General features: G+C 51.8%; 3 protein-coding genes across 4 annotated transcripts in view; all 3 read left to right on the top strand.

Annotated features, from left to right (window-relative positions):
* Positions 1-1606: 1606 nt before the first annotated feature.
* On the top strand, positions 1607-3287 carry HMX3 (H6 family homeobox 3). Its single transcript, XM_006734114.2, has 2 exons — positions 1607-2006; positions 2614-3287. Exons 1-2 carry the CDS (start codon positions 1607-1609, stop codon positions 3285-3287), a joined length of 1074 nt encoding a protein of 357 aa, XP_006734177.2.
* Positions 3288-13824: 10537 nt separating this feature from the next.
* Positions 13825-15502, top strand: HMX2 (H6 family homeobox 2). Its single transcript, XM_006734109.2, has 2 exons — positions 13825-14092; positions 14949-15502. The coding sequence occupies exons 1-2, from the start codon at positions 13825-13827 to the stop codon at positions 15500-15502; spliced, it is 822 nt and encodes a 273-aa protein (XP_006734172.1).
* A 4154-nt stretch (positions 15503-19656) lies between these two features.
* Positions 19657-27246, top strand: part of LOC115939264 (mitotic checkpoint protein BUB3) — an 11286-nt gene continuing 3696 nt past the window's right edge. For both annotated transcript variants that reach the window (XM_081823336.1, XM_081823335.1), the window contains exons 1-5: positions 19657-19818; positions 20271-20465; positions 21002-21071; positions 22860-23011; positions 25836-25994. In XM_081823336.1, coding sequence (XP_081679462.1) covers positions 20271-20465; positions 21002-21071; positions 22860-23011; positions 25836-25994 — 576 coding nt within the window. In that variant the 5' untranslated portion in view covers positions 19657-19818. The remainder of the gene's footprint in view (positions 19819-20270; positions 20466-21001; positions 21072-22859; positions 23012-25835; positions 25995-27246) is intronic.

Here is a 27246-nt window from a genome sequence, read left to right as displayed (position 1 = left end):
TTATGTGATGCTTAAATCTAGAGTCTTAAATGCCTGCCGTATGGGCTTCTTGTGCAACCTGGGGAGCTGCTTTTTAAAGCCGAGAAAGTAGAGTGACCTTCCGCCCAGCTGTCCCTCAGAGGCCCAGCAGGGTTCTCTAGGGACTTGACAGCCCTGGGGGACATGCTGCCGTGCCGCTGCCACGGGCCACCGCCGAGGAAGGTCCCGCCGCTGTGCCTTCGGTTCTCCTTGCCCCTCTGAAAGCTTTAGGCAGCTCCAAACGCTGGCAGGAGAGACTTCCCAGGAGGAAGCGCTGTCTTCGCTGCCTGCGGGGCCGCGAGCCGGCCCGAGAAGAGCGCCCTTCTGAGCGTAGCCGTCGGTGCCGCGACGCTGCCGCCTTAGCAGCCCCAGCAAGTGACGCGTGGGCGTTAGCCCATTTTGCGCGCACAGGCGGGTGCGCCGAGACGCACACCCACTCCTGCTCCAGAGGAAAGACTCACTCTTCGGTTTCCCAGGGCCAAAGGCCAAGGCCACGCTGATTCTGGCCCGCTGACGCAGTGCAAGTACTTACACCCCGAGTCCCTTCCTATCGATTAGACGGAACCTAAATCCCCCTCTTCGTGGCCGCGCCCTCAGCGGGCTTTGGGGAACATGCTGAGGCCGCCGGACCCCAAAGGGTAGGAAAGTGCTGACTTCGCCGCGGGCGGGAGGTTGCGTCCTGCCTCCTGGGCCGGGGCTGCGTGGCTCTCCAGCAGCGTGGGGGCGGCGGGACCCTGTCAAGCCCCTGGGGGCGGGGGATCGGCAGCTGCGAGCGCGGATAACCCCGAGGTGACCCGGGCGGGCCAGGCCCGCCCCTTCCCCCTCCCGCAGGCCTGGCGGCTGGAAGCGGGTCCCCGAACTGCAGGGGGGAGAGGAAGGCGCGGGCTCCCGGCGCCTTGGCTGTCAGTGCGCTCCGGCCGGGGGGCGCCGCCGGCTCTGCGTCCCTCGCTCGCCTCCTGCGCTCGCCGGAACGCTCCGAGTGCCTCTTTAGCGGGAGCCAATATCCTTTTGTGCTAATAGGCTTGTCCTCATTTGCTGCCTAATTGGACTATATAAAGCCAATAACAGGCAGGCTCTTATAGCCCGAAGCCAAAGCGCCAAAATCCGAGCGAAGGCGAGGAGGGGGCGGTGGCGGAGGCGGCTGCGGGGCCCGGGCTCGGCTGCGCCTTCGCCTGCCTAATCCCATTTGCCATTGTACGCGCCCAATCGCCGTATACTCCCCGCATTTAACTTGGATGACATTTTGATTTCATCATTAGCATCCGGCGCCGGATTGACGCAGCCCCAAGCCGGGGACTGCTCCTGCCGCCTCCTCCCCGGGAGCTGCAGCCGCCGCCGAGCCGCCTCGCTCCCTCGGTGCCGCGGCTGGGCCGCTCCCCGCCCCTCAGCACCCCTCCCACATGCGAGCCCACCCCGGCCGGGTCCTCACCCCGCCCTCGCGCCGCTGGATTTGCGCCCGGGGCGGCCCCCGACTTTGCGCCCCGTAGTTGAGTTCCGTTTATGGTCTGATTTCCGGCCGCCCGCCTGCTCGCCCGGCCGCCCGCCTGTCCCGATCCCTCCCTCCCCGGGACCCGGAGGAGAGGGGACCATGCCGGAGCCCGGGCCGGACGCCCCTGGCACCGCTAGCGCGCAGCCCCCGCCGCCGCCGCCCCCACCTCCCGCGCCCAAGGAGTCCCCGTTCTCCATCAAGAACCTGCTCAACGGAGACCACCACCGGCCGCCGCCTAAGCCGCAGCCGCCCCCACGGACGCTCTTCGCGCCGGCCTCCGCCGCCGCCGCCGCCGCCGCTGCCGCCGCCGCGGCGGCCAAGGGGGCTCTGGAGGGCGCCGCGGGCTTCGCGCTCTCGCAGGTGGGCGACCTGGCTTTCCCCCGCTTTGAGATCCCGGCGCAGAGGTTTGCCCTGCCCGCGCACTACCTGGAGCGCTCCCCGGCCTGGTGGTACCCCTACACCTTGACCCCCGCCGGCGGCCACCTCTCGCGACCTGAAGGTACCGACCTCTCTTTGAACTTTCGTTGTCCTCCCCGCGCGCCAGTACCATGCCCGTCCCGCGCCGCCTCCCATCTCAACCCTGAGACCCCCGCGCCCTCCGACCCGCTGTTTGGCCAACTTCCTCCGGCCCCTGGCTTATATCTACTGCCCGCGCGCTCGGTTGCGCTGCCCGGGAATCCAATCCCACTTGGTGAGAAAAGGAGGTGGGATTGGCGCTTCCCGGGAAAAGTGGCCTGGGGTATGAATGGGGAGGCTTCGGCCGGCTGGGACCGGGGACTGGGCCTGGATGGAGGCACTGACCCGGTAGGCCCAGGCCAGAGGCGAATCTCTCCGTGGGCCCCTGGCGGGAGATCTGAGGGAAAGAAAGGAAGTGGCCGCTCTGCCACCGTCCGGGTCTCTCGCCTGCCCTCGGGAGGAAGGGGATCCCAGGACGCGGAGTCCCCACCCTGGCCCAGCCAGGAAGGAGGCCCGTGGGAACGCTGAGGCCTCGAGGCCTGGGGCCCAGAGGCCAGTGCGGATCGAGCCTTCGGCCCCCAGGCGCCAGGCCTCGCTGAAGGCTGTGTCCGTGTGCGTGTGTGTGCGTCCGTCTGTCTGTCTCTCCCCAGCTTCGGAGAAGGCGCTCCTGCGGGACTCCTCCCCCGCCTCGGGAACAGATCGCGACTCCCCCGAGCCACTGCTCAAAGCCGACCCCGACCACAAAGAGCTGGACTCCAAGAGCCCGGACGAGATCATTTTGGAGGAGAGCGACTCGGAGGAAAGCAAGAAGGAGGGCGAGGCAGCGGCGGGAGCAGCCGGGGCGAGCGTGGGGGCGGCGGGGGCGACGCCGGGCGCGGAGGACTGGAAGAAGGGCGCCGAAAGCCCCGAGAAGAAGCCCGCGTGCCGCAAAAAGAAGACGCGCACGGTCTTCTCGCGCAGCCAGGTCTTCCAGCTCGAGTCCACTTTCGACATGAAGCGCTACCTGAGCAGCTCGGAGCGCGCCGGCCTGGCCGCGTCGCTGCACCTCACCGAGACGCAGGTCAAGATCTGGTTCCAGAACCGCCGCAACAAGTGGAAGCGGCAGCTGGCGGCCGAGCTGGAGGCGGCCAACCTGAGCCACGCCGCGGCGCAGCGCATCGTGCGGGTGCCCATCCTCTACCACGAGAACTCGGCGGCCGAGGGCGCCGCGGCCGCGGCCGCGGGGGCCCCGGTGCCTGTCAGCCAGCCGCTGCTCACCTTCCCGCACCCCGTGTACTACTCGCACCCGGTGGTCTCATCTGTGCCGCTGCTACGGCCCGTCTGAGGCCCGACAGGGGAGGGGGAGGGAGCGCCCGGCCGCCTTCCCAGATCCCGGAGGAGACTGGGCCGGGCCGAGGGCGCCAAGACGTCCAGCGGCCTTCGGGAACCGGGGCTTCGGCGCGCCGCCCCGGCCTCCCCTCCCCCAATCGGTAGCGTTTTGTAAGTATTTGCAACGCATTTTCGTGCAATTCACCCCTAACGGATTTGAGGCGCTTCCCCTCTTACTCTTGGTTTTGGTTCTCTTAAGAAAGAGCAGGGAAAAGACAAAATTCCCGGGTCAAATACTTCGTCTGAAAGCTTTTGTAAAAGGTGCAACTCTTCCCCCCTCCCCCCAAATTTGCATTGCGCTGTGGCTTTTTGGTTTTATTTTTATAGAAGAGAAATAAGCCGCAAAAACCTAAACTCCTCTAGTTTATTCATTTTCTATAGAACTGTTTTCAGAAGTCCAGAGAGAGAGAGAGTGAAGGAGATAATTCACATTATCCTACTTTTATTCCTGGATTTCTGAGTGTGGTTCTCCCTCTCCAGCCCTAGTTATCCTCCCCAATTTTCAGAATCTGAGAAGCCTCTGGTAGGAACCCCGACTCAGGCCGCTTTTCCCGCAGAGGTGTGTCGCGGTTGACCTCTTCATCTGTCCTGCTTTGTGACTGAAGAATTCTCTAAGTGTTTAAAAGGAAAAGATAAGACAGCCCCAAATTAGACTTCTGATTATTGAAACAACTCCACATCTGGCCCGGTGTGAGTGGTCTTATTTATTAGTAGCATTTATTTTGGGGATTTCATTTGTTGGTAAATTATTATTATTACTATTATTGCTTTGTTCCCTGTTTTGAGAGAGTGGTTTCAATATTAAAAAAAAAAATCTGTCTTTTTTCTCTCCCCCTTTTTGTTCTGCAGTAACTGTTGTACTTTTGACCTGTGCAATATTGTACAAAATTTCCTGAGAGCCCTGCCTCTTTCTCCACGGAGAAAAGCAGACGTTTTCACTGTGTAATCCTGGTCATTCGTTTGGGAGGAGAAAATTAAGAAGAGGGAAGGGGGGGAGGAAAGAAACAAGGATAGGTAGCACAGCTCAAAGGAGTAAGATAGGCAGGCATACTGGAGCGCTTTAAGTGAAGGACAATCAATTTAGGAGAATTTTAACTTATTTGATATATGTACAGATTTCTTGTAAAGTTCACCCTCAACTCCACAGGGCTCCTCGCTCTGCCACCCAATCTGTTTTCTTTCTGTCGGTGTTGGCTACACCTGTTGTTCTGCGATAGCTTGTCGTTCTCCCCACCCCCCATCTCCCTCGTCACTGCCCGGGTTCAGTCCCTTTTTAAGAAAAAGAGAAAAAAGCCCACAAAATATTGTTACATTTAATGTTGTCGTGAAATTGAATTAATTAAAAAGAAAAGAAAAGTGAAGCCTTTCGTGTTGCCAGAGTGTGTAACTTCGGACGGTTTTCCGCAGAGCAGGTGTCTATGAAACTCTTTTCTGCCTCGCTCTCTGGCCTCCTCTGCGCTCGCTCGCCGAGTCGGACCTGGACGCACATCCCCATAATCCAGGAGGCCGCAGAGACAGAGGCGGCTTTGTTCCCGACCAGGGCTGCTCTCTCCCCAGTGTCTTTTGCGGCTTGCAAAGCCCTGCGCTCAGGGGAGAATGCGGGGCGGAAGGGGCGAGAACCTAAGCTTATCTAGTTTGAGAAATTGAGCGAAGCGGCAGCCGCGAGCTGAGTGATGGCGGATAAATTTCCGAACGTAGTGCTGCAGCCTCGCATTCCGTTCCCAGGCCACGGTTCCTTCAAGAGCCGCGAGCTTCTGGGCAGGACATTTCGGGGCGCTCGTCAGCGGGCCTGGAGTGTGCTGGGCTCTGTGGCATCTAGGGTCGGGGGCAGAAAGGGAGTGAACTTAGCGTTTAGCCGTGGCCAGAGGCGGGTCGCGGAGTGTCGCTGGGAGAAGCTAGATCGAGAGAGGGCAGACCCAGGGAGGCCAACCAGCTCCCGGACCGGGAAGCATCCGCAGGCCTTGAGGAACTGTGGCTCTCGGGGCGGCTCGGGGAGGGGCGCGGTCCCGGTGCGTCGAGTGCCAGGGAACAGAGACCACCAGACTGTGGCAGCGGCCACTGAGAGGACGTTGTCTCCTCCCAGCCAGGCCCTTTTCTGTCCACCGGTGCCCACCACCTCCAGGGCGGCCTCTCTGGTCTGCTGTCCGTCTGGCCCATGCCTGGAAGCGCAGCGGTTGAGGTTCCCATGAGCTTGGTGGGCAGCCTGCGGAGGCGCGGGGCGCCGGGAGCCGCTGGGAAGCGCGAGTCGGCCGGCGGAAGGAGGTGCTTGGGCCCTCCTTGCCAACCGCCTGGCTGCCTGCCTTAGAGCATGGGGTCTGTACGCCCAACTCCTGGCAGGGCAAGTTCGAAGCTGGGGAGCCAGAAGGGGGAGATGAAGAACCTGTAGACCGTGAAGATTCCGAAGAGCACACCGCCCGGCGCGTCCGCTGGGGAGCGCCTGCACGCGCTCCCATTCCCTCTCTCAGTGCTTTGCTAGGTTTCCTAAACCCAATCGACACAGTTGAGTCTACTATGGCTGAAATGTTGAGTATCGTTTTCTATTGATGGGAAACTGCCCCCAAATAAACTGGCATGCGTATTTATGGCACAATTTTAGCCTGAACCTCAGTGAAGATAGATCTCCCTTTATTTCCCTGTGGTTTGGAATAAAAACGAGGGCATGTGTCGTAAATGAAAAATAAACAGAAATTCGGGGTCAAAATATGTTGTTCCTTGTGTTACCTGCAAACATAGTGATGCCTTTTACTGTTGGCAATACTAACTGTGGGACAGGCCAATAACAGCTCATTAAAAATAATGTTGCAATGGCAAACATGTCCTTAGATTTTACAGCCAGAACATGATGCTATCAAACGCCAAGAAAATACTTCTTTATTTGTGTTTGGATTCTAGAAAACGGTTCTTGACTGACCCAGTCTATACAAAGTCAAGAAATAACTGGTTCCCCCCACACACAGTTTATTCTTTGTCCTGCTCCCCGAGGCCTCCCTTTCCCTCCTATTGGGGAGCCCCACTGCCCTGCACCGGCATGTTTCTCCGTGGAGCCACGGTGCCTGCCCTAGGGGAGAAGGGTGGCGCCAGGCCTCCAGGGACTGGCGGCTGTGTGAGCCTAGAAGCTGGCCCAGGCGGGAAACTTCCGCTTCCCTCCTGTCTGGTGGGGGTGGTAGTATTTCTCACAATGCAAGAGAAAGAATTGAGCCTGAGTGTGGGGGCACCAAGCATCACCGCTCACAAGGAAGCATCCTAGGCTCTACTGCAGGGCTTTCTGAGGTCTTGGTGTCAGGAGAGCCCAAGAAACCTCTCAGTGGGACTGTCACATCCCAAGAGCTGGTTGGGGTCATCTTCCCCTACAAAGAATGCCCTTCCCCACCCCCACCTCCACAGGGATTGCCAGGGGCTGTTGGAACCATGCAGCAGAGGGGGCTGGCTATCTGAAGGGGTGAAGGTGCCTCTATGCAATTCCTCCAGGACATTCCATTGTGGGATGTCAGCCCCTGTCCCCCACCCTAGGACAGTGGACCAATACCCCAGATTTTATACATTCACCTTCCTTTCCCGCCCATCATAGAACCTAAGTTTCTTTCCACCTACCTTAACTTCAGATCCTTCCCTATCTGCACCCCCTATTAATCTTCAAGTCAGTGCAAATGACAGGTCTTTCTGGCTAAATCCTTCCTGCATCATCCAAATAGACACACCAGCAAACCACATGTAGGGTCCACTCACGTGTGACATAAACACTCACCACACACCACACACACACACACTTTAGACAGACCTTAACAGACCCGTACCCAGGGGCCCGCAGTACACCTGGTCACATATGTGTTTAGCATCACAGCTATCGCTAACACACAAAATCAGGCACACTTTGAGATGACCCTGGGCAGCTGGTTTTCTCTGATGGCCCCAGGCTAAGGCAAGCTGGGTAGAATCCCAACGAACAGACTGAGCCTGAAATCAGTCCAACGAACAGACTGAGCCTGAAATCAGTCCAACAGGAATGCCTCGTGCATTCCTTCTCTCCCACCTGCGACAAACTAGTGGAGCCTGTCAACACCCCACCATGGACTTCCATTACTCCTATAGGCCGGGACCTAACTCGGAGCCCAGGTCCCCACAATGTGGGTCTCTGCCACTCTGAGTGCCCCGGATCGCCTCGGGGCCCTGGGAGACTTCGGAGTCAGCGCGCAAGCTGTTTCTGTTGACAACACAGATGTATTTCTTTTATTTGATAGTAAATAGAGCGGGTGTGTGTACATCAAACAACAGCAAGACAGATATAAACTGCCCCCCCCTCCCCGCCACTGGGCGCTCATTCTGAGCCAGGACGTCCTGTTGGCAGCCAGAGCCTGAGGCCTCGCGGAGAGAACCCCAGAGCGCTCTCCTCGCTCCCAGAGCGCGCGCTCGAGGGTAGAGCTGGGAAAAAGAGGAGAAGGCAAGGTCGGTGAGATTTGCTTTCTCTTCTGCAGGCAGGCGCACGCCGGGCCAGCTAGGGCCTGGGCGATGGGGGTGGAGGGACGAGCAATGGGGCCCAGAGGGCCGAGCAGCCTTTGGCCTTTGGGAGCTTTGGCTAGGCCCCGCGTTGTGGGGCTTCCTGGGCCGGGCCATGATCCCCAGCGTGTGTGGGGGACACCTCAGTTTCCCTCGAGGGGCCCTGTGGGGTGCAGACTTAACTGCCCGCCTCCAAGACTCCATTATGCCCCACCTCTCGCGTTTGTCCACGCCCCGCGGCCCAGCGACCCATCCAGGGGGCCTCTCCCCTTTAGCGATCTAAAACCAGACTCCGCAAAGCAGCTAGGAAAAGATCTCTCAACTGGGTCGCCAAGACAGAGACAGGGTGCAAGAACCATGAGCACCACAGAAATCCCCTCTTAGGATCCGAAGCGCAGCTGGTCAAGCTCAGGGGACTACTTCTGCCAGGGCATGTACACGTGGCCCTTCGGAGAAAATCCGCCAGGCTCCTCCTCCAGGCTTCCCGCCCACTCTCTGCCCCACCACCTCGCCCTGACTGCGGGCTCTCTCTGGCTTCGGGGTGCCAGTGGTCCATGCGTCCCTGCGTAAGCTTCTGGAAGTGTGCACGCCTGTGTGTGCACGTGCGCCCAGTAGAGGTGTGCTGGGCGGATGCTGACCCTTTGACCTCTAAACAACTTGGGGGGGGGGAGGCGTTGAGGAGGGGTGGCGAAAGAGAGGAAAAGGCCGCAAAGATAACTAGGCCGGCGGTACTTTGGAGCCCTGACTGGTGCTCGGACCGGATCTTGAGTTGAGATTTGGGTGCACTTGTCCCCCGGCGTGCCCCGCTCCTGTGGAAGTACCCTAAAGGCTCCTCGGGTGGGGAGCGGCAGCTTCCGGGGAATAGGGTCTCACTGCAGTGCAGCCTTAACCCTCTCTGGGATCCATTTAATTTCCTCGGATTTCTTCCCAGCCTTCTGCCTCTGTCCCGTAGACCTTTATTCGAGCATCGGGCAGTTTCAGAGACCTGAGGCAAGGGATGGCTGGAGGCTGCGTGCCTCCGTGGAGAGTTTCCAGGCAGCGCACACTGGTTGTACTCGCCCAGATCCCTTTCTGGGCTGCTGCTCCAGGCGATGCGCCTGCGGGGAGAAAAGGCCCCAAATCTGGGTTGCCGGGATTCCAAAAGGATTCCTTCTGCTTGCGGTGGAAGGAGAGGAAAAGGAGCTGGGGTAGAGGTGTAGAGCGAGCGAATGAGCGCCAAGGAGAGCGCGTTGCGCCCATCACTTACTCGGGAGAGGCGAGGTGGAGTCACCTGGTGTGCCTCACCCGAGCGCTAATGTCTTAAAGAAATAGAAAGAATCCCCTTCTCTCCTGAGCTCCTTCGCCGCCCTCGCCCCCCTTGGTGATGGAGTGCACGCATCAGATTTTCATCAAAGTTCTATTAAGTGAAACATAGGTTGCAGGGCACCCTTTGATTGAAACAGTTTAAATTTTAATTGTGTTTTTAATTTGACATATAGTTGCAGAAAGGAATGACACTGCGTCGCCAAGGGGCGGTCGATTTTCTTAATTTCTCCCAGAGGAATTGATGAGTCTATCAGGCCACTAGATTGGAAACCCATTAAAGCTCTCTGGTTAGGCTGTTAATTGGAACTTGATGGATGTGGGTGGGGGGTGGCGTCGGGACTCGGCTATGCTGATCCAATCTTCATGACTTTCTGTTTTCCAATAAATTACACAATTCATTTTCCAGCCGCAGATTACATAAATTGTACACCTCTGGGGCTCTCTTTTTCAAATAGGGAGCCCTTTTTCCCAAAAGCCTATTGCGAGATGTCATTTGCACCAAAGAACGAACAGCAGAGGTCCTTGAATGAAAATCGAAACATAATCAACGTTTATACTTAGAAAATTTATTGAGATCATTTTCTCTGGTATTTCCTTATTTTAAAGTTTGGACGCGCCATATATCATAATCCACTCCCGTAAAGGGTGGGGGGCAGACTGTGTTTAATATTTATCGAAGCTTGATTCCAAGATCAAACTTGTTTATGACTTCATCTGTCATTTCGGAGGGAGCCTTCTTCCACTATTACCCGGCTCAGCCAGCCTATTTCCCAACTGCTGCAGAGCAGAGAGGATCAATTTTTATTAGGCTCCTCGGCAAGTTTGCTCTGGGCCGCTTTAATATTGAGCAGCGGCATAATCTCGAGACCTAAACTTTAAGCGTCCTTCCAGTTTCGGAAAGTTTATCATTCCTTGGAACCCGGGTGTGTCTAATTCCTAGGGAGGGGGCGATCCCCCAAATGAGGAGGGGCCACACTCCCGAGTATCTGCTGTTAATCTGAATGGTGTAGGGAGGGGCGGAGCTATCCCTAGACTAGGCGGGTGGGGCGGGAGGTGGTACAGAGTTGAAAGATTGCCACACTGGAGGACAGAGAGACGGGGTGTCTGTGGGTGGTGGTTCCTAGAGCTGACGGTTCCTGGGAGTGTGTTTTATAGCTGTGCTGGGCCCAGGAGAGGGCGTCTGGGCCTTGCCCTCTGGGTGAGGTCTCGGGGACCCCCGGATGCCCCAAAGGGATGGCGGGAAGATTGAGTCTTGGCCTTCGGGCCCCTGCGGTGTGACTGCTATCAGTGCCCGAGGGGAAGGAGACCCTGCCGGCGACAAGTTGAGAATTGCGGAGGAGAGCCCAGAGGAGAGTCCTTCGGGTTGCCGAGCCAGGAGTCTTGCTTGGTCTCTGCCATGGCCTCCCCGCCTCCGTCCTGCGCCCACCATCACTTCCCTGGCTCAGGGTAGAGTGTGAGTGAGTGTGGGTGTGTGTGTGCGCGCGCACTAGTCGGAGCTCAGCGAACGTTTGCTGACTCAATGCGTGCGAATGCGTAAGCGTTTATGCAAGTGCGTGCATGCGGCTTAATGCGTGCGCGTCTGAAGATGTGCGGGGTGTGGAGGCTATGCAGGACTCAATTGTAGCGCATCTCTTTGTAGACCAGACTGTCAATGCGAGAGGAATTAGCGAGCAAACGGAGTACGAGGGAGGCCAGATGGCTCCTTTTGACTTCCCAAACTAGCCTGGGGTGAGGAATGGGGCAAGGTCGTGGGGTCGCGGGGCTGTGTGGTTTCCTAGTTTTGAGTCCTCAAACCAGTCCTCAAACCTCAGCACCCCCCGCCCCCGCCACACTCTCCTCCCCACTGGCAGTCCCTCGCTGCTCCTAGCTGCTTCTCTGAGGCCCACCCCAGAGGTCTGGCTCCCATCTCACATGGTCCCCGCCTAGCTGAGGCCAACCCCGTGGGTCCTTGGCCCCACCCATACATCTGACCCGTTGGTCGCGAGATTGCTGAAGTCCTCACAGTCTTCCCCGCAGCCATTTCCCAAACTCCGTGCCAAAGCCTGCTCCATCCCTCGCCCCCTCCCAAGGGCCTGGTATTGGCGGTGGAACAACCTTGAGCTTCAATCTTGCTTACTCTGCTCAGGCTGGTCACTTTTCTCCACTGGGCCTCAGTTTCCCGGCCTGTACAATGGGGGTAAAGATCTGCACCACAGGTTTGCCATGAGGATTAAAGTGAAGAGAGATGGGATGCTCCGGCGTGTTCCAGGTTGCCGGCACCAAGTATTTCCTAATTAGGAAGGGTCCAACCAATGCCCACCCGCAACTCCGCTTTCTTCCCCAGAGGGTGGCAGGCTCTGCTCTCCGGGTTGGCCCATTTCCTTGGGGTAGCCAAGGCCCGGGCCGTGAGACAGCACCCACTCAGGGTGCTTGAGGCAGGCGGAGAGGCTGCAGGCGGGTGAGAGAGTCGGCTGTGTCTTTCCAGGAACCTCCCCTCTATCCCCCAACCAAGCGGGAGCGCGCGGGACAGGCTGCGACGTGGCCCCCGAGCCTGCGCCGCGGCCGCGCAGAGGACGCACAAATTGTATTTCAGCGCCGGGTCCTTCCGGGTTAATGAGCTGACACCATGATTAAAGCTGACCATTTGTAATGTGTCTCGACCCCGCCGCAGAGCCCTGAAGAGGTTAATGCGGTGACGGAGGCCGGCACCTGCCCCTCGCGGGCCTCCCGGGCCGTGGCTCACAGCCCCGAGCCTCCACCCCCTCGCCTGCCCCTGCTCGGCTGCGCCGCCGACTCCTAATCAATTAGCCCATTAACGAGCCCTTCGAGGAGTTAAGTAGCGAGAGGTTCTGCCACGGGTAGGGTTGCAGTCGGTAACTCACCGCAGCTAATGATATTATAAGCGCTTTACTCAATAACCCGGCGCGGCGCGGGCGAGGAGGGAACTGCACCGTCATGGTGCAGCGTCTGGACATCTGTGGGGACTGATTCCAGAGTCTCCTATCACCTCGGTTGCTTTTAGGGGAATATCCTAGGAGCCGGGGGCTCCCAAGAGCTCTTGGTCCAGCATTCTCGAGGCCGCAGCCGGGGCGGGGGGGGGGGGGGGTGTTGGTGGTGAGGGCGGGTGGCCGCGTTGCCTGAGCGCCTTGGGGCCTTACCTCGTCTTCGTTTCCTCCATGCTTGTGTAGACAACTGTGCCCTGGTACCGTGTTGCCGGCACCAGGCTTCTTCTAGATCCAATAACAGCCGATCTGGGAATTAAAGGGGAGAGAGCCAGGGCTTAGAGGCGTCCGCAAGGAGGGAACGAACCACGGTTTATTAAACACTTAACCCACGCCTCAGAGTTGGCCACTTTGACCTAACCTAACTTCTTCGAGGTAGGCATTGCTTCCTCTAATTTTAGGAAAGGAGGAAACCGATGCTCAGAAAGTTTTAGTATCATGTCCAAGGTCACCCAAATGAGATTTGAATCGACTTTGCCTAATTCTAAAACTATAACCTGTTCTCACCTCCTTCTCCTCTTCTTCCCAGCATCAAAGTGCTTTTATTTCTGCAGCAGTTCCATGGCCTGCAGCATTTGCCAAAAACCGGAAATCACCTGTGAAACAGAGGGTGGGCGGTTGGCGGTGAGCTATTAAGCAAAAGTTTACAGAGTACCTACTATGAGCTCCTAGTGCTTCTGGGCTTTCGGTGCCTTTCCCATTCCTACCTAATGCCATCCTCAAAACAGGAGACATGGGGGGATGCTAATGAGAAGTTCATTTCATCTGTGAGAGCAGTGAGGTTCTAACTGGAACTGGACTTGTCCTAGTTCACGCAGTCTGTAAATGGTGGTGCTGGGACTTGAACCAGGATCTCTTGCAACAAGATCTAGGTCTCTCCTACCCCAGGGATCATGCAGGCCCGTTGGGCCTGTGACGGGGTGAGCTCTGTAGGCGGGGATGGGCAGAAGTTGTCTGCCCCTGGCCTCCCAGTTAAGCTCCCAGGAATGGCATCAGTTCGGAGGCGCATGCTCCTAAACCCCTTCCCTCCCTTGCGGGACGCAGCGGTCTGCGGGGTGCCAGTTCTGCCCGCTCGCCCGGAGGAGAAGGGGTTGGAGGCTAGGGGAGGGTCCTCGAGCAGCCTGTTTGAGCTCCTCCGACGGAGGCGTCGGGCCACTCCAGCTCGGAGCCTCGCACTGCCCGTGCCCCTCGAGGGGGCCGGAGTGCAAGCGGTGGGAGTCCATACAGAGGCTAGGACCGCGAGCTGGAATCTATGCTGCTTTCGGCCCTGCTGTCCCTGGTTGGACACAGCAGATGCCCGCCGGGTTCTCGGCGCGCTCCGGGGCTCACAGTGGCTGCGTGCCGGGCCTGGGCTTTTTGAAAATTTCCGGGGCCGCTCGGCGGCGCTGCGATTGGCCGCGTCCGGATAACCTCTATGCAAATGAAGCCGCGCCACCTCCGCGCCGGCGGAGACCCCGAGAGCTGGCGGGCAAGGAAGGGGCATTCGCGGTGGGGCTGGGCGGGCACACCCAGAGCCGGGCAGGCAGGGATCCCCGTGCAGCCATCCCGTGCCCGCGTGTCCCCCGCGCAGAGGGGACGCCTCACCAGCTTCGCCGCCCCCTCCCCCTGGCTCCCCTCCCCGCCCCTCCCCCCGCCTGCCTGCCTGCACCACCTTCCACCCAGATCGTCTCTAAAGGGAGTTCTTGGTTTCCTCCGATTTCTTATGAACCCAGGATGGGCAGCAAGGAAGATGCAGGCAAGGGGTGTCCGGCGGCCGGCGGCGTCTCCAGCTTCACCATTCAGTCCATCCTGGGCGGGGGCCCCTCGGAGGTGCCACGGGAGCCCGCCGGCTGGCCCGCCAGGAAACGCAGCCTGTCCGTGTCCTCGGAGGAGGAGGAGCCGGACGACGGCTGGAAGGCACCTGCCTGCTTCTGCCCAGACCCGCACGGCCCCAAGGAGCCGGGCCCCAAGCATCACCCCCCCATCCCCTTTCCTTGCCTGGGTAAGGATCGCACGCCGCCGGGTCGGCCGCGAGCAAGCTCTAGGGGAGGGAAGCTGTGCCGGGGTCCAGGCCCCCTCTGGCCAGAGCCCGGGCCGCCCGGGGTCCAGGGAGGAGGGGAGGGGACGCGCCCGCGTTGTTGTCTCCTCCTCCCGGAGGGGGCTCGGGAGGTGACGGGAACCGTCTTGGAGAAGGTTGGGTTGGAAGGAGAATATACCACAGCGGGCTGGTACAGGGCGGGCCGCACACACGGCTCTGCCCTCAATATCCCCTTTGTACATCGGTCGGATACTTTCCGAACAAGAGGTCTAGAAGTCGGGTCCCAGCGGTCCATCTGTCTCTACTGCAATCTCTTCCAGCTTCTTTTTTCTCCTCTCTCTCCCCCCCCCCCCCCCCCCCCCGGCCTGATTACCACTCCAAGATGATTGACAATGGTGCCTTTCAGAGATGGCTCCTCTTTACAACACTGACGAAGGGGAGCCCCGCGTTAGTCCTTAGCGTGATTTCCGAACAAACGGCCTGTGAAATGATGCCACACTATAAAGCTCGGGGAACTCTTCCAGCTCAGTTATTACAAGGCAAAATCACCTTTTAAAATGATGCTAATGTCCCCCCGTCCAGACTTGCTCCCCTTTCACCGAAGCTGGGGGCACAGAGTCCCCACACTCTCGAAATAGCTGGGACCCGTTGCTTTTTCAAGGCTAGGGTGCTGGGCTTTGGGTTCCACCGAGAGGTAGAAGAGGAAGGGGTTGGGACCAAGGCTGCAGCCGCCTGCCATCCCCCCACCCCGTCTTGGCCAGGGCTGGGGGTTTCGGAGGCTCCCCAACTCCATGCCTTCCTGTCTGTTCTCCCTCCGCAGGTACCCCCAAGGGCAGCGGAGGCGCGGGGCCGGCGAGCTCGGAGCGCACGCCTTTCCTCTCTCCTTCGCACCCGGACTTTAAGGAAGAGAAAGAGAGGCTCCTACCCGCGGGCTCGCCGTCGCCAGGGCCAGAGCGGCCGCGGGACGGCGGCGCCGAGCGGCAGGCGGGCGCCGCCAAAAAGAAGACGCGCACGGTCTTCTCGCGCAGCCAGGTGTACCAGCTCGAGTCCACCTTCGACATGAAGCGCTACCTGAGCAGCTCGGAGCGCGCCTGCCTCGCCTCCAGCCTGCAGCTCACCGAGACCCAGGTCAAGACTTGGTTCCAGAACCGCCGCAACAAGTGGAAGCGGCAGCTCTCGGCCGAGCTGGAGGCGGCCAACATGGCGCACGCCTCGGCGCAGACTCTGGTGGGAATGCCGCTGGTGTTCCGGGACAGCTCGCTGCTGCGCGTGCCGGTGCCGCGCTCGCTCGCCTTCCCCGCGCCGCTCTACTACCCCGGCAGCAACCTCTCGGCCTTACCTCTCTACAACCTCTACAACAAGCTCGACTACTGAGCGGCCGCCGGCCCGCGCCGCGCTCTCCCGGCCGCCTCCAGCTGCCCCCTCCCGGGGCTCCGGAGCGGGGCGGTGTGTTGCCAGAAATATTAAGAAATACACCATGTGTATTCATTATCTCTTATTTATGGCCTCTGCCCTACTTTTTGTTTTGATTGTTTCGGGTATTTATCGGCATTTCTCAAGCCAGATCGCCTGCTTTCTACCCAAAACAAACCAATACGCTTTGAAAACCATTGTGGAGGGGATGTTCTCGGGTGGTGGTGGGAATGGGAGTTTCGGCCAGATCTACATTGATCGGTAGGGGAAAAAAAATCAGAAAAACACCAACAGAACCAGGTACACTCCTCTCCCCATATATACACCTGTAGGTATGTACATGCGCACACAGCCGGCCAAAGCCAGCGAGGTGTTTGGACAATTATCTCAACGCCTCTTTTCGTTTTCCTCGTTCCGAGGATGGGTAGGAGGAGATTTCAGATCTGTAAATATTTTTAAAGAGGAAAACAATAAAACATTTTAAGCATCGTTGCTAACTTTGGGGAGATTGATTGCCCAGCGTGCTAACGCGCGGCTTTTCTCGATTTTCGGTGGAGGCGTGCGGCAGGCAGTAGAGGTCTTGCTTCCACCCCACGTGGAGGGTGGGACTGGGGTCAGGGGTTAAAGGTGGGGACCTTGGCGCCGTCGAGGCGGCACGTGGGCTAGAGCTGCACCCCCTTCCACTCCCCGATGCTCATAGACCTGGCGCTGGCTGAGGCGCACCTGGGCAGGAATCCATCTCCGGAGCCCGCGCTGAGAGGGACAAAGGCGGGGAGCCTCACTGCTGAAGCGCTACCTTCCCGGAACGAGCATCTTCCCAGCACTGGGAGCGCCTCGGGCTTAGCCGCAGCAGGGCGCCGTGCGACGTGGTCCAGCCTTTGCCACGCGCCTCCTTCCAAGGGCGAAGGTCAGGTGGGATGGCGCTGCCTGAACCAGGTGCAGAGCCGGCTTTGCTCATCGCCCAGCCTGGCGCGACAGGCTTGCAGCCGCGTACACTTCCCGAGCGGGTGGCACAGTTGTCGGTCCCCCGCCGCGCGGAACTGGGCGCAGAGAGGCGGCACTTCGGCCGAGGAGGGATCTGAGGCTGGAGACTAGGCGCGCGGCAAAGGCGCTTCCGCGCACTTTTTGATTGTTGTTGTTTATAGTTTATAGTTTGCGTTGTGTGTGGCTGAATGGAGGGGTCACCGGCAAGCACGTGGCCAGTCGCGCTGAAAGGAACCGCGGCGCGGGGCCTGCGTGCCCACCGGCTTCCGTGCCCTAACACCTGCCGCCGCGCGCGGGCTGGGAGCGCGCGGCACCCAGAGAATAGCAGCGCGAGTGTCATGCCAATCGCAGAGTTTTGCAATGTTTGATCGCAGCCGCCTGTTCCGTGTAAAGCGTCGGAAAAGATGACTGGACCTTAGAGAAGGACGTTGGTTCCGTGTCACGTGGGGAGACCTCCCCGGTCCTCCCGCCTCCGGTCCCGAGGTCCCCTTAGCCGGTGCAAGGGTGCTGGGAGAGCGCAGGGAGGAGGTCGGACTTCATCCTCTAGAAGGAAAACATTTGCGTGATGGACTTGTCTCTGAGGCGAGAGGCATCGAAATTATCAGCATTTTATGAAAATGTAGAGGCTATCTGTAAATCAGATCTATGTGACCCGCAGTATTTTGTCTGAAGTGCTTGGTCTCTTGTCCATTTTGAGGTCGTTGTTTTCTTCTCATATAAGATTTCATGAAAATTACAATCTCTTTCAAGATGACGTCAGAGGGTTGTTATCCAAGAACACATCTGCAGATGCTAAGTGAGTTCTAGTCCACTTATTTCATTCCAGCTGAGTTAACTCAGTAAATATTTACTGAGCCCTAGAACTTGCTGAGAACTGGGCTAAATATTGGATAGACACAGAGAGAAAACAAAAGTGACACTGGGTCCGTTTTCTTCTGATTTATTTGGTACATGTATTTTATTCCAAAGAATTTTTTCTTTCCATATGATCCACTTTAAATTCTTCCTGTCCTTTAAAGTTGTTATTTGAATATTCCATGCTGAAACAACCAATTTGCTCAAGGACCTACTTGTATAGGAATATTCCATCCATCTCATTATTGTCTGCATTTCAATAGATTATGTTTTTGTCAAGAGATGATAGTTTTAACAGTGTTGGGTCACTGTATCCTCCTTATGCTTACTTATCTTATAGGAAGTGGTTTTCTCTAGCCACTCTAGGCTCTTAATGGCAGAGTGATTTTGCCCTTAAGATTTCAGGGATGATATCATATAGTGGATATTTCAATCCTTTTACTACTTCAGAAATCAGCAGTCAAAGGTGATCCAACACTGTAATTAGTTTCTGGGAATTCCCTGCTCCTACAGGTAACTGAGTGTTACCACACACACACACACACACACACACACACACACACACACGACTTTGCATTTGGATTTAAAATGTTCAAGATTCCATTGTGGCCAGATCTCCTATCTCAAGACTATCAATTCATTTGAATAATCAGCAAAATCATCAGCCTCTCTTTCAGGCTGTAAACTGGATTTAAAAGATTGACGTTTCTTAAAACTCGAATAGAGTCTGGCTGCAACTGTGTGCCCAGAGGGACCTGAATCATACACACACTGTATAATGAAATACACTTAGATTTTATTAGCAGATAATTCATGCTCAGAATCTTGAAACTCTAATAGAATTAAATAAACAACTGGGAGGGGGAACCAAATAGAATTATTTGGAGATAAAATTATTTAGCCAAAGTTAGAATGGAGGCAAGGCACTGCATTTTAAAATTCTTAACCTCACCCTTAACTTGTTGAAAGAGAAAATATAGAGAACCAAGTATGAGGACTGGCAATGAGGGAGGGCAAGATTCTGTTCTTTTAGCAGTAATATCAACACAGTGGGCAGAAGGGTGGTTACTGTGTGTGTGTTTATTTTGTCAAGAATCCTAAAAAGAAGTGCACCTGAGTAGGGTCTGTGAATGGGTAAAGACCAACAACACTTTTCCTCTATTAATATACCTTAAAAGTTAAACACTTTAACTCCAACAATTTCCTCCCACTTCATACAAAATCACATAATAAGATTTTTTTTTTCCACAAAAGGCAGTGAAAAAGAGGTTACAGTATGGATTAGGTTGAAAATTGTCAATGAGTTTTTGATATTTAAGAGTAACTGAGTCACAGCATTCTAGTTATAAATTAAGAATTACTTTTCTTTCATGGAGATCAAGTAAGTTCCAGAAGCAAATTCTCAATTCTTCTATTTCTGTAGGAGTCTAGAAACAGATAACAGGAGCAAACTGAGACTGCAACTCTAGGAAGTTTTTGGGGTGGGAAGGTGAATGGAGAGAAGCTTGTAGCTGTCATTTTAGGACCCTGCTTAAATATACAGAAGCTTTCGAGCTTTAACGCACTGCAGAGTAATTCTTTTCCAGTCTGTCCACCCTTCTGGAAAGCAAGGACTGTCTGATTAATGTATCTTCCCAGATGCTCTCACCAGGCCTGGTATTCAGTGGGTGCTCAATAAACGTTTGCAGAAAGATGGAATGGAGGGATAAAGCATAGTAAAAATAAGGATGAGTTTTTATGATATCAATAGATCTTAAGACAATGGAAAATGTGAGACCCTGGTTAAGGGGTGGAAACGCCAGGAAAATGAGAATAAATCAGGGAAAAGTAATGCAATTGACTAGAGCAAATATTTCCACTCCAATTTTGGGTTAACTTCATGGGCGTATGCATGTCCAGTGAAGGGGAGAATAATTTAGCTCTACAGAAGTATTGACCAAAATGGGGTTCTTGCGTCTGAGAGACTGAGTTGGGGAGTGCGCCACGGGTCCAATTGTAAAGAGCATCTTTCCCGCCTACTATTCAGAAGACCGGCCAGGCGTCGGCCCCCAGGAAACTACATTTCCCAGCGTGCTGCACAAGGGCGGGAGAGTGCGTGGGCTCAGCCTTGGCGCGGCGCACTTTGGGAATTGTAGTTTCCCCTCGTCCCTCTCGAGGACGCGCGCCTCAGCCTTGTGATAAAGGGAGACCACGTGATCGGAAAAGCCGCGGTTTGCCTTTGAGCCGGAACAAGATGGCTGGGTTGACCGTCGCCGTGCCTCCGAGCGGACCAATTGGCTGCCTCGAGCGAGACGTTGGCGTTTGAAATTAGCCAATGGCGGCCATGTGCTGGAGCTTCCTCTCCGCCTCTTTCGCCCAGCCCGCGAGTGCTCGGAAGGAAGCGAGGAGGTGGTGGCGACGGTCAGCGGCGGCCAAGTTGCTTCTAAAGGGAGCCCAAGGTAGCAGGGGCGAGGCGACGGGGTTCTGGGGCGGACTCTTTAGTGACATCCCAGGTCGGAGCCGGCCGCGGGCAACCCGTTTCGTTTTCAATCCTCTTTATTTTAGGAGCGTCCGGGGCGGTAGGCCTGGCGGAGGGGCCGGGGTGCGGGAGCCCGTGGTAGGCTATGCTGGGGGCTGCAGTTAGGGGTACCCCGGCGCGGGCCGGGCAGGTTGGGGCACCTAGAAGGGGCGGAGGGGTATGGAGGGGGTGAGTTCCGCCTGCGGCGGGCGCGCAGGGTCTGCGCAGGCGCAGACTCCGAGTCGCCGACGTTCTCTAGGTCCTTCCCCCCTAAGAGAGCCCCCCGCCCCGTATGGCACCTCCTTACGGTGAAGTCCCCTGAATACGCGGCGTGCAGTCAGCCCAACGCCCCATCCCGAGCCCCTGGGGACTGACTGGTCGCTTGTTCCGTAGATGACCGGTTCTAACGAGTTCAAACTGAACCAGCCACCCGAGGATGGCATCTCCTCGGTGAAGTTCAGCCCCAACACCTCCCAGTTCCTGCTGGTCTCCTCCTGGGACACGTCGGTGCGCCTCTACGATGTGCCGGCCAACTCCATGCGCCTCAAGTACCAGCACACCGGCGCCGTCCTGGACTGCGCCTTCTATGTAGGTGTCCTCAGTTCGCGCACCTGCCCCCTTTGTTTTAGGATATCCTGTGCTGATACCGTCCTCCTACCAGTGTCGGGTAGAAGCTTCTGTCGGTAGTTATTTGGCTAGCTCTTAAGATTTTCCTGAACACTTGTCTTGAGCCAAATACAGGTTTTTGGGGGGTTGGGGTTATGCAGACGGCGGAAACGGTCTTCTCTTTCAAAAAGAGTAACCCTGCAAACTTTGTGGATATATGACATTTGTATTTGAAATTTACAAGACAATAAAATTTGGTTGCCTTATCAAAAGGAAGGTTTTTTGTTTTCCCTAGGAAATAGGAATGCCTGTGTGCTCTCAGCCAGTGTGGTGAACAGTCCTTCCTTACTTTGCTGATGTTATTTTGGTGACCACTTATTTGCTCTATTTTGTGTGTGTGAGAGCCCAGTGTACATCATCCTGAGCATAAAGTGAACAGTTGGCTGTAGAAACAGGAATTTTGAAACACTTAGTAAACGTCTATAACTTTTGAATGACTTGAAACTTTTATTTTGTAGGATCCAACACATGCTTGGAGTGGGGGATTAGACCATCAATTGAAAATGCATGATTTGAACACTGATCAAGGTAATATGGGCACATTTTTATCAGTTTGTTGTTTTCTCAGCTAGGGGACTAAAGTGTAAATGTTTATTTAGGAAGAGTGGTTCCTGAATTGCTTAGTTCCCAAGTTGTTTACAAGTAATAGTAGCTTCAATTTAAGACTTTTTTGTTTAAATGATAACCATTAAATTACTGATCACAAAATATGCATGTACTTTCTCAGTAAATTCGTTCCATTAGGATCACCACTCTTAAGTGTTTACATGAAGTTATCCTTAAGTATTTGACCTGTACCTGTCCTCAGAAGTGGACTGGACCCCATAGTAGTCTGCTGTTCATTAAGATTTTCCAGGACAGTGCTGATGTTTGAGTGTTCTCTTTTCAGAAGCTTATTTAGTTCAGACTGAAGGATGATAGGTCTTTAAAAATCTGATATTATAAAATAGCCAGTCCTGTCCAGCTACTATGTTAATTCTGCTTGTGTGATAATTTAGCATAGAATATGCTTCAGTTACATTTATTGAATGAATAATAAGATTACATTTTTTTTAAGTTAGTTTCTTAGAGGCCTGGATAGGAAATGACTTCACCAATTTTTTATGGTGACTTTGGAACAGAGCAGAAATGGAATGGAACTCAAATGTACAGAGCTCTTGGAGCATTAAAAACATTATTTTTGTATGTGCATACACTAGGTATAGATGTCCTTGAAGCAGGTGGCACGGCACAGAGGTGACTAGCTGAGCATTAGCGGGACGATGGGAGAATGCAAAGAAGATGAGCACGATATTTTGTCAAAAAAAAAAAAAAAGACTCAGAAGAGGTTATTTCATGAAAGTCACTTTGTCATGTAACTTAGAACTGCAAAACTATGGTTTTGTTAGATTATTCTATATAGTAAGTTAGCTTGCAGGTTTGGGTCCTATTTGTTGGAAAACTTAGGGGAAAAAACACAAATACAAAGATTTTTGATATGGAGACCATAGTTAAGGGAATTAGCTGTTTATTCTCAGGAGGTCATTGCTGAACTTCATGAGGTCATTTTTTTTCTTGTTTAAATGATACATTTTTTAAATAGGTAGTTGTCCTGTTTGAGGATCAGGATCACATATTTTTCTTTGTTGTATCCTTAGCATGTGGCATAGATTTTGGCACATACTTGACATTTAGTAGATGTTCGTTGAATGAATGGATGCGATAGTGTGAAGAGTTGAAATTGAAAGGAAAGAAATTGTCTGTTGGAAATTTGACCCACCATGAAAACCAAGTGGACTAATCATAAGACTCCCTGCCTGCCTTATCCCCCAGCTTTCAGATATCCTGTTACCACGTAAATAAGTTTCTTATAAATGTTGGCTTTAATGCAGTAAGTTTTATCCAGATCCAGGAGACCAGAGTTCTCTACTCATTCTTTCATTCAGCAGGTATTTGAGTACCTACCGTGTGTCAGAACCTGCAGTAGATAAAGTCGGAACTATGGTGTTCAACAAGGTTTCTGATTTTAAGGAATCTAGAATCAGATGAGGGAAAAAAAGTCAGATATGCCACCAATTTAATGTAATGTGAAATTCAAGTCAGCCTTTGGTATGTACCATTTTACTGAATTAAACCATGCATTGTAAGGTGAACAGAGAGGAATGGATGACTATTGATAGTCATGTAGAAATTTTTCTATATGCAGACATTTTCATTGAGTTGGTGGAAGCCGATTCATTATAGTTTAATCAATGTTTCCTTCTATTGTTCACTTGAGGAATCTTTGCTTAGTGGAGGTAGTAAAGCTGGGTGATTTTTTTCTTTCTCCCCCTGTAGAAAATCTCGTTGGAACCCATGATGCCCCTATCAGATGTGTTGAATACTGCCCTGAAGTGAATGTGATGGTGACAGGGAGTTGGGACCAGACGGTTAAACTGTGGGATCCCAGAACTCCTTGTAATGCAGGGACCTTCTCTCAGCCTGAAAAGGTAGGCTCTTTACATTCAAAATAGAAATTATAATCTTTGGGGTGATTTGATTTGATACACGTTTGATGAATATGGTGTTGAATTTGAAGGTTAATTAAGAGTTGATGAGAGGTACCTGGCTGGCTCAGTCAGTAAAGAACACGACTCTTGATCTTGGGATTATGAGTTCGAGCCCCACATTGGGCGTAGAGATTACTTTAAAAAAAGTTGATTTTTTTTGAAGCAAAGGGATTGGATTTTGGTATTTGGGTCAGCTTTTTTTTTCTGTTTGTTGTCATCTTTGTACTGGATAGTAGTGGCTTAAATAAACCCACTGCTCTGTATTGTTAATGCTTTAAATCCCGGGACTGAGAAGCAACTCAATGCCTTTTCAGAGAAGTCATTTAGCAAAGACTGTTGGATTGCCTTAAATTGGGTTTGACATGCCCAAACCAGGAAGTGGGACAGAGCATCACTCATTTTCACTTATGACCTGAGGTTTCATTTGAGTGGACTGTTAAGAAGGTGGAATGGGGGGCGCCTGGGTGGCTCAGATGGTTAAGCGTCTGCCTTCGGCTCAGGTCATGATCTCAGGGTCCTGGGATCGCGTCCCCCATCGGGTTCCCTGCTCAGTGCAGAGCCTGCTTCTCCCTCTCCCTCTGCCACTCCCTCTGCTTGTGCTCTTCTATCTATCTCTCTGTCAAATAAATAAATAAAATCTTTAAAAAAAAAAAAAAAGGTGGAATGGGTTATCTTGAAGTTGAAGTTAGAAAGGTGTCCTGTATTCCCTGGGTTTTGCCATTTATTTATTTATTTTTAATGTTGACAGATGTCGTTTGAAGGCTCTCCTGAAGAAAGCTTTTTTAAAACTGAAACTTTGTGTATTATTCTGATCTTTTGATCTGTACAATGAAAGTGTAATTGAGCATTCTTGCTCTATCCTCATCAGACTTTATCAGGTGGTAGTTAATTTTAAAGATTGATTGTTTTAGCAGTTTAAAGGTATCCTTCACTTGAGTCTATTTCCTTAGTGTAAATATACTATTCAGTTCCTGTTAGCCATCATTATATACTGTAGTGCATCCAAAGAGCCATTATTTCTGTCACATCACAGTCGAATCTACTCCTGGCAAGACCTTTGTTCAGAATAAAATAATTGCATTGTTTCTAGTTTTGATTTATGGTTGTATGTAACATGTTAAGAGCTGTGATAAATTGCTGACAGAATATTGTATAATGGACAGCCACACTGAATCAAGCTGCTTATTGGTTCAGCAAGGTTCATTATGTCACCTTTTTTAATACTTTCTTTGATAAATGTATATACCTAGTCAGTAGCATGACAGTGGTTTCACATGATTTACGATCAGTGGGGATGGAAAGCCCTATTAGAAGCTTGTGTGTCACCTGTATAGTAAAGATTTAAGATAAAATTCCCAATCTGATTGTACTGTTATAAATTGATCTCTTTCTGGATTCTGTGTTTTTCAAGTTTGGCGTTTCACATGTCTTAGGTTAATTTCTATTTTTCTGCAAACATTGTGCTTTCTGAATAAACTGCAGTAGATCTCGCATTTCTCTTATTTAAACATGCTTATGTTAAATCTACTGTTTTGAATCTTTTTAATTCCTGATTTTTCCCTTAGTCAAATTAGTTGTTGAATTTTAAGGTCAGAAATCTGCGACTCTTGGGTTGTTGTATTGTTAAACCTAACTTGGTATTTTGGGGTGGTGGTATATAGTTAACACATTAGTGATTACTAACCTTGTGGTTTAGTTACTGAATGTTAAAGAGATGTCTTACCAGGCCGTGGGCTCTCTTCATTTTTTAATAGTGATTCTTCAGGTTTTAAAAATATTAAATCAGATTAAATTAGAGTTGCTTCTTAGCTGAAAGTAATAACCAGAGTACAGTTTTATGCCTGAAGTCTAGATTTAAAAAAATTATTTAATATGATCAGGAAAATACATTTTGGCACTATTTTCATGAATTTACTATTTGAATTTGACATATTTGAAAACAAACCACTTGAAATACTTGCTGGCAGGAAATTCTATGATTATAAAGGAATTTTTTATGGAAATTTTTTTAATACCGTAAAAAGGGCATTATGTGGGGAAAATAGATGCCTGTAAGGGAGAAAATGCTTTTTAAATTTTCGCTGAAGATGAACTTTGTCTTGAGTGTTTAGTAGGACATCAAGGCACAAGAATGTGCTTTGTCACATGCCAGACCACTGTTCTTTTAATTTTGAGTACATATGCCACCAAAAGCAGCTAAGCAGCTAATTAATGATGGCTCCTTCATTCTTCTTGGAAAGGCCTTTTTATTCACTGTGACAGCTAGAAAATCAAGATTTTTAGAGTTAACAATATGAAATCTTTTTTTAAAGGGTGGTCTTAGACAAATAACTTGGAAAATGATTATTTTATGAAAAGCTAGAAGCCTATCGAGAGGTATCTTGAATTGTTTTTATGACTTTATTATCTCCTTTTTTGAGTAGTTTTTACACTTACATTGTTACTAAATGAAACAAGAAGGCTGGAAAAATTGCTTAATAATTGAATTTGTTTTAGTAACCAAGAGAATTAAGTCTTCAAAAGTGTTTTTGCAGAATTAATTAGAATGTACATTATATGATACATGACTATTAAGAATATTTTGGATTGATTATTTTGTGCACATTACTTGGTTTGTGTAACCGTAGCATTTAAAATTTAATGCCTGTGTTTGAGAACCTGATCAGCTAACTTTTATGGTTTCACAGTTAGTGGACTTCTTTGGGGACAAAATGGCCTGTTTAGGCAAATAGGTGGATTTAGTAAGTTTTGGTCTTCTTGAAAGGTGTACACCCTCTCAGTGTCTGGAGACCGGCTGATTGTGGGCACTGCAGGCCGCAGAGTGCTGGTGTGGGACTTACGGAACATGGGCTATGTGCAACAGCGCCGGGAGTCCAGCCTCAAGTACCAGACTCGCTGCATCCGGGCATTTCCAAACAAGCAGGTACTGACCTATTCCCCACCCCCTGTTTGCGAATTTGAAAATAAGATCTCATCTCATTGGTCACTGCCTTTTAAAGCTTTGCTTTTTAAAAAATGTTTTGAGTACTGATTTAGAATTTGCTGTAGTTACATTTTCAACTGCCTTGTGTTATAGAGTGGTGTGTTAACCCAGTTTCATATAAGATCTTGATGTTCAGAGAGATTAAGTAATCTATCAGTGGTTTGAATAGAGGTCTTCTGATTTTCTTGGTCCAGGATGCTTGACAGGTATATGGTAATCAGAGAGCGTTTTGCACATATTTCAATTTACCAAGCCAGTGATTTCAAATTTAAATCTGGAAATTTAGGATTATGGAATTTGCTGTACTCTTTTTTTTTTTTTTGCCTCTTTGTAACTCTGATACTAATAGAGTTCTTTAGCTGGTCTGACAGCAGAACTTGGATTTTTTTTTTTTTTTTTTTTTTAAGAGAAGGCGATAATCCTTAGGTAATGACTACCTCTTTTGAAACATGGGGTGGGTTCCCCTCCCCGTCATCACTGCTAAACAAGATTGCCCTGTTTATTAGTGAGCCTCTTTTCCCCTCAAATCCTTAAAGTTTGAAGGAGAGTTGGTGGTGGTGTCAGCTGCTATAAGAATTTTATGAGAGGAAAAGTCATTAAAAACGGCAGATATCTTTGAAATCTTTTGCTGTCCTTTAATGGTTGAGGAGCTAGATGCAATTGTCAGTTATTCTCTTGGCCCTTTATCTTGAAAGGCTGGTACCTCAAATGGTGATCACAGTTCTTTTTCTCAGGAAATTGTAAATTTCCATTGAAGATAAGGCATTGAAGTTATGTGACTTTTAAAGATTTGACTGTGATTATAAGATATCCTTGTATTTATAAATATTATTTTTATATCTTATGTCTAAAACTTTGTTAGTATAAATGTTTCTAGTTGATGATGGAAGTTTAAGATTTCACTGATTTTTTTTTTTTTCTCAAGTAGTTTTCCAGGAATAATTCTTTTTCATACCTTTAGAATTAAAAAAATAAAATATAGGGTTCATATTATCATATCCTTTAGTTTCTTTGACATATTGTCATTTCAAGGAAAGGTGAGAAAAGGTTTGAAACGGCAAACTACTTTGAAGATTGTTGAAAATCTGTGTTGTTTGTGTGTGAACTCAACATGCTGTACTTAAATGCAAAAGGCAGAATGACTGAGGTGGAAAGCTGGTGTTCTCATTGATTCGGATCATTGATACGGGGG

This window comes from Leptonychotes weddellii, chromosome 6 (genome assembly GCF_054177405.1).
Source record: "Leptonychotes weddellii isolate Sample4059 chromosome 6, ASM5417740v2, whole genome shotgun sequence".
Classification (NCBI taxonomy): Eukaryota; Metazoa; Chordata; class Mammalia; order Carnivora; family Phocidae; genus Leptonychotes; species Leptonychotes weddellii.
Note: the sequence above shows the minus strand (reverse complement) of the source record. Positions and strands in the feature narration are given on the sequence as shown.

Coding starts and splice junctions, on each gene's coding strand:
- HMX3 (XM_006734114.2), top strand. CDS start 1,607: ATGCCGGAGCCCGGGCCGGACGCCCCTGGCACCGCTAGCGCGCAGCCC. Junction 2,007..2,613: donor CCACCTCTCGCGACCTGAAG/GTACCGACCTCT, acceptor GTCTCTCCCCAG/CTTCGGAGAAGGCGCTCCTG.
- HMX2 (XM_006734109.2), top strand. CDS start 13,825: ATGGGCAGCAAGGAAGATGCAGGCAAGGGGTGTCCGGCGGCCGGCGGC. Junction 14,093..14,948: donor CATCCCCTTTCCTTGCCTGG/GTAAGGATCGCA, acceptor CTCCCTCCGCAG/GTACCCCCAAGGGCAGCGGA.